Source organism: Pongo pygmaeus, chromosome 4 (genome assembly GCF_028885625.2).
Source record: "Pongo pygmaeus isolate AG05252 chromosome 4, NHGRI_mPonPyg2-v2.0_pri, whole genome shotgun sequence".
Taxonomy (NCBI): domain Eukaryota; kingdom Metazoa; phylum Chordata; class Mammalia; order Primates; family Hominidae; genus Pongo; species Pongo pygmaeus.
The window spans coordinates 84825182-84837677 of NC_072377.2; the positions used below are offsets into that span (position 1 = coordinate 84825182).

A 12496-nucleotide genomic window follows, 5' to 3' on the forward strand; every position below is an offset into this window, starting at 1 on the left:
CCTGAAGTTTGTATTCCTCCCTATGTATCTATTTCCCTATCTATAAACTATGAAGAAAAATCCCAGTGTTTCTCAGAGTTAAAAGAAAAAAAATTATCCTATTGTAACTGTGTCTTGTTACTGACAGGGCATCACTTTGTAAGCACTCACTTCCTTTTAAAACTTACCAATTATAATAGATGATTTGGGTTTGATCTCTCAAGATTGCTTTTTAACTGTTTACCAAAAAGGAGTTGCTGTTATCCTAGAAGACTTCAGTAATGTATTGTATTTTTCTTGAGAGTCTCTTAGGAAATAAAGTAAGATTCTACTCAGTGTAATAAAAGAAAGCTAAATAATTTCATAATATTTAATTTCTTTACTTAAAATGAAAATGTAATCATGATTTTGAAGGCAAGTAGTGTAATTAGTCAGTTTCATTTTAATTTCATGCTGGCTTCAACACATTTTTTGTCCTAGTGTTTCAAATAAGCTAATTATAGTCAAAAGATGCAAAGCTCAAAACTACGAATAGAATGTGAAAATCGTGACGCTTATTAGGTGAAAATATCCCTTTATAGGGTATGTAGACTATGACTTTCTTTTAATAATACTTGATCTCAACTTTCTTAGAAAATAGAGATTTTTTGGTGGAAAATGATGGGATAACAAGTGATTATCTAGCTCAGCCATCTTCTGGACAGGCTGATGGATTCATAAAATTTTCTCAGATCTTTTTACGAATGAGCAAATTAAGAACCAGAAAAATAAAGTTGGTTGAGGGACACATAGTGAGTGGAAGAAAGAGCCTTGTTATTTTCAAGAATCTCAAAAGATGCACTTGGGCATTTCAGGATCAGTAATGTAACTCAAGCTAATGGGCCACCCCAGTCAGCTCCTTGGCAGGGTGAAGCTGCTCATTGAAAATGCTCTTTCAGGCCTGCAGATGAAGTACTTCCATCTGCACTGAGCATACTTTGGGCTGGGACGTTTCTAAGAGCAAGCTAAGAAAGTTGATTCCTTTTTATCCGAAAGAAAATAAATATATAATTTCAAATCCCTCAAAGCACTGAAAGGGCTAATTAGGGGCATTCACAACTGATTTTCAGCCAATAGATTCTTAGCAAGCAATTGGCTCACTGAACGTCACTGACCCTGTAGCATATCCTTTAATCAAGTGGTGAAATTGAGGACTTTATTGATCGCCGGTCCTGAAATGCTGCAGTGAAGGTGAACAAGGGATCTCAGAAGGGGAAGTGAAAGCTACTGGCGGTCCTCGTTGTCCACTTGGAGAGGCTGCCAGTGCAATGGTCTGAAGGCGAGGGGTTAGGGGCAGCCAGATGGGAGGTTTTACAGAATGACAAAAGCAGTGGATTGCAGGGTGGCAGTGGTAGGTGCTATTCAGGGGAATATCTTTCACCCATTACTTTTTTTTAAGTGAAGACATTTTTAATACCACAGAATTTTGAAAACATAGTAAAAACATAACATGTCACACTTGCAACTTATGGATTACATAGTATTCAGAAGATAGATATCCTTAAAAGGCATTAATAAGCCAGGAAGAATGAAATAAATGAATTAAGCACTCAAATCAAGAATTTAGAAAAAGAATGAAAGACTAAACTGTAGGAAAGGGTAGGAAGGAAATAAGAACAGACATTAATACAATATAAAAAACAGTAGAAGGGGTAAATAAAAAGAGCTAATTCTAGAGAGCAAAATACGTAACCCTATATCCGTCAGTTTAATCCGACAAAAAAAAAGGGGGGAGGGGTGAGGAAAGCACAAATGTACAAAATTAGAAGTCAGGAAAAAGAAATAACTGCGGATGTAGCAGTGATATCTGTGTCCCCCTGTTTGGGAGGTGTCACCCACTACTTTTTACGCACACTTTTGATATTTTGCTTTAAGGGCATAAACAATGCTTTCCCCTGCTCCTAAAGAGGGCTTTTGGCTTCATCTTCCTAATAAAACATGACTGAATTAGAGAGAAGGAATCCACAGAGTGAGACAAATTATTATTTACCTCATCCATTATTAATTCTGGCTTTCCAAAAACTTGATATTTCCATAGCCCTGCCTGTGCCTATATGTCTATATGTCATATAGACATACACAATCAGCCCTCTACCTGCTAGTCAACCACAGATCCAAAATATTTGGAAGAAAGAAAAACGAAAAATAGATATACAACAATAAAAAATAATACACATTTTTAAAATACAGGATAATGTTTTACGTAATATTCACATTGTTTTAAGTATTGTAATCTAGAGATGATTTAAAGTATACAGGAGGATGTGCATAGGTTATGTGGAAATACTATACCATTTCATATCAGGGACTTGAGCATCTGTGGATTTTAATGTGGTGGGGGATCAAGGCACCAATCCCCCAAGAATACTGAGGGACAACTGTGCAATTATCTCTCTCCTATTAAATGCAGTGAGAAGCCCACTCCTGAGTGTGTGATTACAAATGCTGAAATATTCAGTGGCCAAGGGGGAAGCCTCCTCCTGGTTTTACCATCATGTTCCTGCCTTTGCACGTAGGTCTGATGCCCGTCTTCATAAAGACGACACTGACATTTGCTTCAGTAAAACACTCAACTCCTGCAAAGTGCCCCAGATCCGTTACGCCAGCGTGGAGCGCCTCTTGGAACGACTGACAGACTTGCGGTTTCTTAGTATTGATTTCCTCAACACCTTTCTGCACACCTATCGTATTTTCACTACTGCTGCTGTGGTGCTGGGGAAACTCTCCGACATATACAAGAGGCCTTTCACCTCCATCCCCGTCAGGTACACCTATTGCTAGAGATTTGCCTGTCATTAGCGTATGGCCTTCTTCATTCCAGAGTCACCATGCAGATGAGCAGGCCAGCTCTGCAAAGCAGCTGCTAGGGTGTACCAGCTTGCCTCTGAACGTACCATGCCCCTCCAGCAGAAGGCCATATGTAAAGGTCACACAGAGTTCCCCAGGCACGAAGTTGAAAACCTGAAATTTCCAATTGGCCTTTGCTTGTTCTGTGATTATTTGTAAATGAACTCCATTGCTTTCGGCTTTTCTTTTTTCTTTCTTTCTTATTTTTTTGACAATTATGATTTTAAAACTTTAATATGCATAAGAATCAGCTTGCGTGTGGTGTGGGGAGGGTGTCTTGTTAAATTGCTGGCTCTGATTCAGCAGGCCTGGTGTGGAGCCTGAGTTCTGAATGTCTAACAAGCTCCCCAGAGATCTCAATGCTGGTGTTTGGACCACAGTTTAGTAGCAAGGGATTAGACGATGCCTAATAAGTATCTGTGCTTCTTTGGCAGGTGGAGGGTATACATGTAGCATTTAGATTAAGGGAAGTCCAGCAATAGAAGTGCAATGAGATTGTGGCCTATAAATGAAGGGAACATGTTCTTGAATGACATCTGGGAATTCATTTCACTTGGCTACAATCTCTTAGCCACTTTTGCTCTCATTTTTAGGTCATTGGAATTGTTTTTTGCTACCAGCCAGAACAACAGAGGTGAACATTTGGTGGATGGCAAATCCCCACGTCTGTGTCGCAAATTCTCTTCCCCGCCACCACTGGCTGTGTCCAGAACATCTTCCCCAGTGAGGGCCAGAAAGCTGTCTTTGACTTCTCCCTTGAACTCAAAGATAGGAGCATTGGACCTGACAACTTCCAGCAGTCCCACCACCACCACCCAGAGCCCCGCTGCATCTCCACCACCACACACCGGTCAAATACCACTGGATCTCAGCAGAGGCCTCTCTTCTCCAGAGCAAAGCCCGGGATCGGTAGAAGAGAATGTCGATAACCCACGTGTGGATCTGTGTAACAAGCTAAAACGAAGTATTCAAAAAGGTATTATCTAGCACATTTGCATAATTACACCCCACATTTGCTGGCTGCCTGCCTCCTCACCCTTCCTTTTGGAACCCTGGTTCCCTTTCTTTACAACTATAATACTTCTGCATAGAAAGTAGAATGAGCTCAATGGTTAGTTAGAAGAGAAAATTCCTGTAGATTCTTCTGGCCCTTCTGGAACAGAAAGCAAGATTAGTTGTCCTTATGCCCCGTAATAAAAGGCTTATTGTGGTCAGTTGTCTATGGGAGAATAGCATATCTGAATGGTATTACTAGAGAGTTCTTGGAATTTGGTGAAGACTGGTTGGCTAAAGAGCCTAGCATGGTGCTTTGCACACCGGGAGGTTGTGGGTACCCTCACCCGTGAGCTCAGGCTGCAGAGCTTTCTCCTCCTCCCTGTGTACCTCCGGCCTTTCCCTGCTGAGGATGAGCTAGGCTGGAAGTACCACAAGGGCTTCTTTAGTTTAGTTTTGAGGACAGTGCTCCATGTTATAGCAGAGGTATAGGAGAGAAATCAGATTGGAGACAGTGTTAATTGCTCGTGACGTAGCCAAAATAGTTTTTTTTTTAAATGTTGATTAGACCATAGGGTTTCTGGCTTCAATTCTCTACTGACTTCCTGTCACACTTAGAATAAAGTACATTCTCCCTGCCAGGGCCTTCAGGTCTGTGAGACACGGATCCTGTCTCCCTCTCCAGCCCCTGCTCCTGCCACGCTCCCTCATCCACTAGGCTACTGTCACATTGATTTCCTTTTTGTGTCAGAAACATTTTGGTCTTTCCTGCCCCAGGGTCCTTGCTCTTGTTCTTTCCTCTGCTTGGCCACTTTTGCCATGTAAGCTCCATGAGATCAGCAGTCTGTCTTACTCACCTCCGTACTACCCTCAGTGTCTTGGCCAGTGCCTGACAAGTAGTAAATTTTTGTTAAATGAATGAATGAAATAAAATATACAGTGAACTGATCGAGGGTCCTCTCTCCCATCACTTTAGCTTTCTCAGCTTGGTACAGTGTAGGGTTGGAAGAGGTGATTCTTGTTGCTTTTAAAGTCCAATGTTTCTGTAATGAAAATAAAAATGATTCACAGTGAAATTACAAACAGCTTTTAAAAAACTGTATAAGAACTGACTTATTGATAATATAATAAAAATTGGGCAATAAATCAGACAAAGTGTCCCAATTTCAAGGTAGATTGCCCAGATGGATGCACAGATGCTTGCCTTTCTACCTGCTTGAAGCTTCTATGTGCTTCTAGCTCGGATCATTTAAATAAGCTTCCTGAGTGAAGTAGTTAATGGAATTCTAACTGGAGTGGTTGTCATCATCAAAAGTTGCACTCTTTTAAAGTCTTTAAATTGACAAGTTAGCAACTAAGGAGGAGGAAAGGGAGAAGATAATTAAAAAGTCATTAGAACAACAAGCTTAAGCAAAATTATGATGGATTCTTATCAGGAATAACGAGGCAGCGCACAAGCTGACAAGTGCATTCAGGGTTGCACCCAGCGCCAGTGCTTGGGAAACCCTGTGGAGGGAATGACTGGAATGGGGCATGGAGGTATGGGAAGTACAGGAGCTTTCAGATCATGGCAAGTTTTTTCACCTTCTTTATTGCACTGAGGTAGATAGGAGAGGAGAAATCTGGAGATAATTCGGGGTTCTCTCTCTCTCTCTCTCTCTTTTTTTTTTTTTTTTTTTTTGTTGAGGAAAGCTTTAGGAACAAACATTTCAGTTTCCAACACCAGTGGCTTGGAGGCTGTGGTTTGATTGCTCCTGGGGCTGGGATGAGGATACAGTAAAGTCTGTTCACGAATCATTGAGTGAGCCTCTTCTCTGTGCAGGATACTGTGTGTGCTAGAGTCCACAATGGTAAATAGCACCTTCACTGTCATACTCTAGTTATGTGGATAATAGAGACACAACATAACTATATGGACAAGTGGTATAAGTGGTGTAGATAGAGTGCTCTGGAAGCTGAAGAGCAGGGAGATCACATCTGGTTGAGCAGAATTAAGAAGTGTCTTTGACATGAGCCAAAACATATGTGGGTTGGAAAGAGGAGACGGGAGAACTTCTGGGCAAAGAGAATATATAAGTAAAGATGTGGTGGTAATCACTAGTGGTGAATGCCATTTCTTTTTTTTTTTTTTTTTTTTTTTTTTTTTTTTGAGATGGAGTCTCACTCTGTCTCCCAGGCTGGAGTGCAGTGGCACAATCTTGGCCCACTGCAACCTCTGCCTCCCAGATTCAAGCTATTCTCCTGCCTCAGCCTCCCAAGTAGCTGGGATTACAGGCACGCACCATCATGCCTTGCTAATTTTTGTATTTTTAGTAGAGACGGGCTTTCACCATGTTGGCCAGGCTGGTCTTGAACTTCTGACCCCAGGTGTTCCACCCGCCTCAGCCTCCCAAAGTGCTGGGATTACAGGCGTGAGCCACCATACCCAGCCAGTGAATGCCATTTCTGCAAGCATCACAAGCATCACTGCTTCTGAAGGGACAGGCTTTGTCCTGTTTTGACAGCATGGGCAGCCCCATAGAGCAGACCTTGTTAGTAGTCCTCTTAGGGCTTTCTAGCACTGAGTAAACTTCAAAACAACAACTCTCCTAGAGAATCTTTCTTCTCCTTCTTCTTCTTACCATCTTAACCATCTTTAAGTGGATAGCTCAGTAGTATTGTTGAACGACAGATCTCTATAATTTTTTCATCGTGCAAAACCGAAACTCTATAATCATTGAATAATACCCCATTTTCTTCTCCCCCTGGCCCCTGGCAACCAGCTTTCTACTTTCTGTCTCTACAAATTTGACTACTTTAAGTTTAAGTACTTCATATATGTGGAATCATTCAATATTTGTCCTTTTTTGAATGGCTTAGTTCACTTAGTGTAATGTCCTCAAGTTTCAACCATATGATAGCATGTGATAGAATTTCCTTTTTTAATAGGTGGAATAATAGGAAAATGCAGTATGCAGATACTACATTTTCTTTATGCATTTATCCAACAATAGATATTTTGATTGCTTCCACCTCTTGGCTATTTGAATAATGGTGCAATGAATATGGTGTGCAAATATCTATTTGATATCAGCATGATTAAGTGTTCCACTTTAACTTGGTGTGCAGGGAATGTTCCACTTCGATCACCAACTTCCCTAGTTTTAGTCTTCAAGGTGATGATCCAATACCTTATCATGAAAGCTGCTTGAGCTACTGTCTAGGACAAAGTAGAAATCAATAGTTTTTTTTCCCTGGAACAATAAGCTGGAAAAAAGTTAGACTTGGGTTATCTTACTTTGTTTTGGGCTGTTATAGCAGGATATCTGAAACTAGATAATTGTACATGAATAGAAATTTATTTCTCACAATTCTGGAGGTTGGGAAGTTCAAGATCAAGGCGCTGACATCTTGTGAGGCCCTTCTTGCTCTGTCATAACATGGTGGAAGGCAACACATAGACATGAAAGAGAGGAGAGGGGGCCAAACTTAGGCTTTTATAAGGAACCCACTACTGCAATAATGGCATTAATTCATTTATGTGTGTAGAGGCCTCATGATATAATCATCTCTTAGAGGTTCCACCTCTCAACACTGTTGCATTGGGAATTAAGTTTTTAACATGGGAACTTTGGGGGAAACATTCAAACCATAACATTCTGTCCCTTTTCCCCAAAATTTATGTCCTTCTCACATGCAAAATATATTCATTCCATCCCAATAGCCCCCAAAGTCTTGACTTGTTTTGGCATCAACTGATAACTCCAAAGTCCAGAGACTTACCTGAATCAGATATGGGTGAGACTCAAGACATGATTCATCCTGAGGCAAATTCCCTTCCAGCTGTAATATGGTGGTGGGACAGGAATAGGATAGATATTCCCATTGTGAAAGGGAAAAATAGGCAAAAAGAAAGGAATAACATGCCTCAAGTAAGTCCAAAACCCAACGGGGCAGACATTAACTCTTAAGACTCCAGAATAATCTTTCACTCCATGTGCTGCCTCCTGAGTACACTGGGGTGGGATTGGGTGCCCAAAGCCTCAGGCAGGCCCACTCCCATGGCTTTTCTGGGCTCAGCCCACGTTTCAGCTCTCATAGATTAGAGCGTCTTGTCTGCAGCTCTCTCAGGCTGATGTTGCATGCTGGCAGTTCTAGGATTTCTGCAATGGCCTCACTCTCGTGGCTCCGCTAGGCATTGCCCCAGTGAGGACTCTCTTCAGTGTCTCCATCCCTGCAACAGGTCTCTGCCTGGGACCCTAGGCTGTCTGCAGCATCCTTTGAGATCTAGGTGAAGGAAGCTGTGCCTTCACAGCTTGTGTATTCTGTGCACCTGCAGAATTAGCACCACATGGATGCCACCAGTGCTTTCCATGTGCACCCTCTGGTGCGGTGGCCCAAGCTGCACCTGGGTTTGCCTGGGCCACAGCTAGTGTGGCCGAGGAGCACTGCACAGGAATGTGGGGAGCAGCCCTGGGCAGCAAATGCTGTGGTCCCTTAGACTCCTCTCTGTCAACCTGGCCCTCAAGGTCCTATCTTGTCTGAAAGATCTCTGAAATACTTTGGAGTCTTTCTCCCATTGTCTTAATGAATAACACCTGGCTCTCTTTTAGCCATACTATCTTTAGTACTAATTTTTCAGCAAATGGTCACTTGGCCACAGCCTTGGTTTGCACTCCCAAAAATGCCTTTTCACTCTTTAAATGGCTGAGCTGCAAATTTTCCAAGTCTTTCTGCTCTGTTTCCTTTTTAATTATAAATTCTGCCTTTTAACCATTTCTTTCCTCTTGTGTATATTTAAAAGCAGCCATGCAGCTTCTTAATATTTTGCTTATAAATTTCTTCCACCAGGTATCCTAGTTCACTACTCTGACGTTCTGCCTTCCATAAAGCCCTTGGGCATAAACACAATTCACTCAAGTTCTTTGCTACTTTGTAACAAAGATGGCTTTTATGCCAGTTTTCAACACCTTGTTTCCCATTTCCATCTGAGACCTCACCAGAATTGCCTTTACTATTCATATTTCTACCAACATTCTGTCATGACCACCTAAGTAATCTCCAAGGAGATTCAGACTCTTGAAAGCTCTTCTCTTCTTCTGAGCGCCGACTATTAATAGCTTCATCCTTAACGCTCCATTCATGGCAATACAGGCTTTCTCTAGCCCATTCCTTCAAATTCTTCCAGCATCTGTCCATTACCCAGTTCCAAAGCCAATTCCACATTTTCAGGTATTCGTTATAGCAGCAACCTCACTTCTCAGTACTAATTTTCTGTCTTTGTTTTGTGCTACCTGAGACTAGGTGATTTATAATGAACAGAAATGTATCTCTCACAGTTCTAGAGGCTGGCGTCTTGTGAGGGCCTTCTTGCTGCATTATAATATAGTGGAAAGTATCACATGGGTGGGAAAGAGAGTGAAGTAGGCCAAACTCATTCTATTCCCAAGATAAAGGCATTCATTCATTCACGAGTGCAGAGTACTCATGATGTAATCACCTCTTAGAGGTCTCACCTCTCAACACTGTTGCATTGGAGTTTTAGTTTCCAACATATGAACTTTAGGGGACATATCAAATCATAGCATGGGGAGACCAAGATAAATGAGAAAGAGCTGGATCAAGCTCTTAGGGAAGGACACTGACACAGCTTTTGAAGATCTGTCAGTACAGATATTGGACAGAGTGGGATCATGTGGACACAGCCAGTGTCTGCTGGAGAGCTTTGTCATGTGGCAGCACTGATCATTCATGGCCTGGGACCAGCAGATGGAGGGAACCTGTGAATAACAGTATGGCCGAAATATTAGGCTCTTTCTCATATTAGAGAATTAAGTTGAAGGCTTCATGCCTCTGCTTCTCACTGGATTTCCCCAAAACAAGTGATTTAGTGTTATATTTTTATCAGTTAATTTATCCAGATGGTTCATAGGTTAGAAATATCATTTTAGAGTTCCAGGTCATAGTTAAATGCTGAGCTCTTTCCACTCTGGGTAATGGAGAAAGTCCAAGATTATATCTAGGAGGGGCCCATGGCACTTGGTGAAGCCTGTAGAGCCAACCTTTACTCCAGAGCTGTCAGCTCCTCTGCTCCCCGGGCTTCTTAGTCACATTCACTGCCTAATGCATCCCCCTTAGCTCTCATTTTACCCTGACCCCTCCCTTAATCCTTCCATTAAGCCACTTCTTTGCATCTTTATTTCTTTTCCCTTTCTATAGCTGTCCTCTAATTTCTTTTTAATGCATTTATTTCCCATCTTATACTTACAAATATTTAAGGTGGTCATTCAGAGAGATACAGGGTACAACTACATTAAAATGAAATAGGTAGCTGGACATGGTGGTTCATGCCTGTAATGCCAGCACTTTGGGAGGCCGAAGTGGAAGGATCGCTGGAGCCTAGGAATTCGAGACCAGCCTGGGCAACATAGTGAGACCTTGTCTCTACTAAAAATAAAAAAAATAGCCAGATGTGGCTGTGTGCACCTGTGGTCCCAGTTACTCAGGAGGCTGAAGCGGGAGGATCACTTGAGCCTAAGAGGTCAAGGATGCAGTGAGCTCTGATCATACCACTGGATTCCAGCCTGGGTCACAGAGTAAGACCCTGTCTCAAAAATACAAAAAACAAAAAAAGACAAAAATAAAATAAAGTAGGTAAGGAAATCAGACAATGGGAGAAAAGGAATAAGTTGTGTGTGGCCAAGTGTATGGTTACTAAACAAATGAATACTGTGTGGTCTTCTGCAGTTCCTAGAGTCCCCTGACTTTGGTTTCAAGCTCCTCTGCTGGCAGAGTAAAGACAGGAATATAATCAATTATTGTGATTCATATTGAAGGCTAGGAACAGATTGGTTGTGCAGGCACATGCTTGCTGGTTCTTGAGACTGAACAATTTATCCTGTGGATCCTTATGAAGGAAACATTCTGGGTAGAAAGTTTAGAATTAAGGCTTGGGTTGAGGTAGCTCTTTGGCATTTTTCTGAATAAGTGAAACAAATTACAGACTCAGTTGTAGGGTTTTTTGTTTTTGTTTTTGTTTTTTTATATTGGTGTATGGGCAATACTGGTCATGAATAGTTTTAGGAAAGTCATGGATGAACACTACTTCAGCATGAGTCTGAAAGTTCTGTGTGTGTGTGTGTGTGTGTGTGTGTGTGTGTATGTGATGTCTGTAAGAGCCAAAAGTGCTGCTGTGTGAACCCTGCTGTCTAGTCTTAAAAATTTGAGTTGACAAAGAAAAAGGAGACATTGATCTATCTTTAATTTGAAAGATGTTTGCGTGTATCACATAATGTTAACACTTAAAACAGTTGGCAAACTTGAATATGAATCCTGTGCCAAGAACTTACACATTTTCTGCTTTTCACTTAAGAATACAACCCCACACCTCCTCATTGTATAATATCGGTTTTGCCAGTTAGGTCCCTATTGATGCCATACGTCTCCCTCACTGCCATCCAGCTATTCATTTCAGGGCATGTTTTTTGAAAAGTGCTAGTGACCTTTGTCCATTTTTATTGTCGTTGCAATGATAATGCCAGGCTTGCAATATTTTCTGGCAGGAGAACGTCAAACAGTATGAGGAGAAAGAAGCGAAATAGGAAATATCCTTTAAAATGAGTGAGGCAATGAACTTAGGGAAAAAATAATTCAATTTAATTTCCCTCCAACTCATTCCTTACATCTGTTCCAGGCTCATCCAACATTCACTAGTACCCTCTCTTCTTATTACCAGGCAGTTTCTATCTTCTTCAACTCCAGGTGCTTCTACAAAACACAAATATCAGCCAGACTCAGATATCCAGATTCCACCCAGTGATGGGTTCTCAACAAAAACCAAAGCAACAGCAGGCAAGAAAGGCGAGCCAAAGGGTCGCTCACTGTATTCAGACCCATTACTCCCTCAGTGTTCACTTAGACCATGGCTGTGCAACTTAGCCACCTGTGTTGCTGCACAGCCCACAGCACTAGTGTCTGTTTCTGTGTTCTTAGTTTGAAAATTGCCTGCCTGTGGGCTGAAAGTGCTCCCGATTTTAGCATTTGTTTTGAGCCACATCTGCCCACTCGTCCTGCAGGCAAAGCTGTTTGCAAGGAGCCTGATCGAAAGTGAATATGCCAGAAGGAATTCTCCCCTCAGCCCCCAATGCTGGCATGGTTTCTTCTCTCTGTAGGTGCCTGTTAGCTTACAGGATTCTTCTTTGCTTTCCTGTTCTTTCAGAACAGTCAGGGTCTGTCCAGCTTTTCTCATTGGGAAATTTCCTGGGTTCAATGTAATTGCTGTCTAATGATTTTCTCATTTTCCTGAGATGACTGAATGGTTGAATCAGACCAAGGACATGTATTTGATATTCTGCTCGTTCTTACAGAGCAGATGCCTTCCATTACTGAATTTTGGGGGAGTTATTTAGAAAATAATAAAACCGACAGCTAAGCACTGATTTTTTTTGTCTGCATCTTGCATCGTTGCCAGCTTTACTGTAATTATGTCATTCAGAGAAAGATTCTAACCATTTCCTTTTCCTGGCCCCTTTGTGTTTCAAAAAAGCAAAATTGTGGCCATATTTCTAAGCGGATAAGTCACATGCAAGTATAAAAATGGCCTTATATGAAGTCATTAGAGATTTTTGAAAGTTTGTTGAGTGAAATCTTGAATGGAATG

The 12496-nt window shown here is 41.5% G+C and overlaps 1 protein-coding gene across 4 annotated transcripts in view; it reads left to right on the forward strand.

The window, feature by feature from the left end:
• RASGRF2 (Ras protein specific guanine nucleotide releasing factor 2) overlaps window positions 1–12496 on the forward strand; it is a 280941-nt gene that overhangs the window by 160936 nt on the left and 107509 nt on the right. For all 4 annotated transcript variants that reach the window (XM_054489810.2, XM_054489812.2, XM_054489811.2 and 1 more), the window contains exons 14-15: window positions 2535–2783; window positions 3459–3841. In XM_054489810.2, coding sequence (XP_054345785.1) covers window positions 2535–2783; window positions 3459–3841 — 632 coding nt within the window. The remainder of the gene's footprint in view (window positions 1–2534; window positions 2784–3458; window positions 3842–12496) is intronic.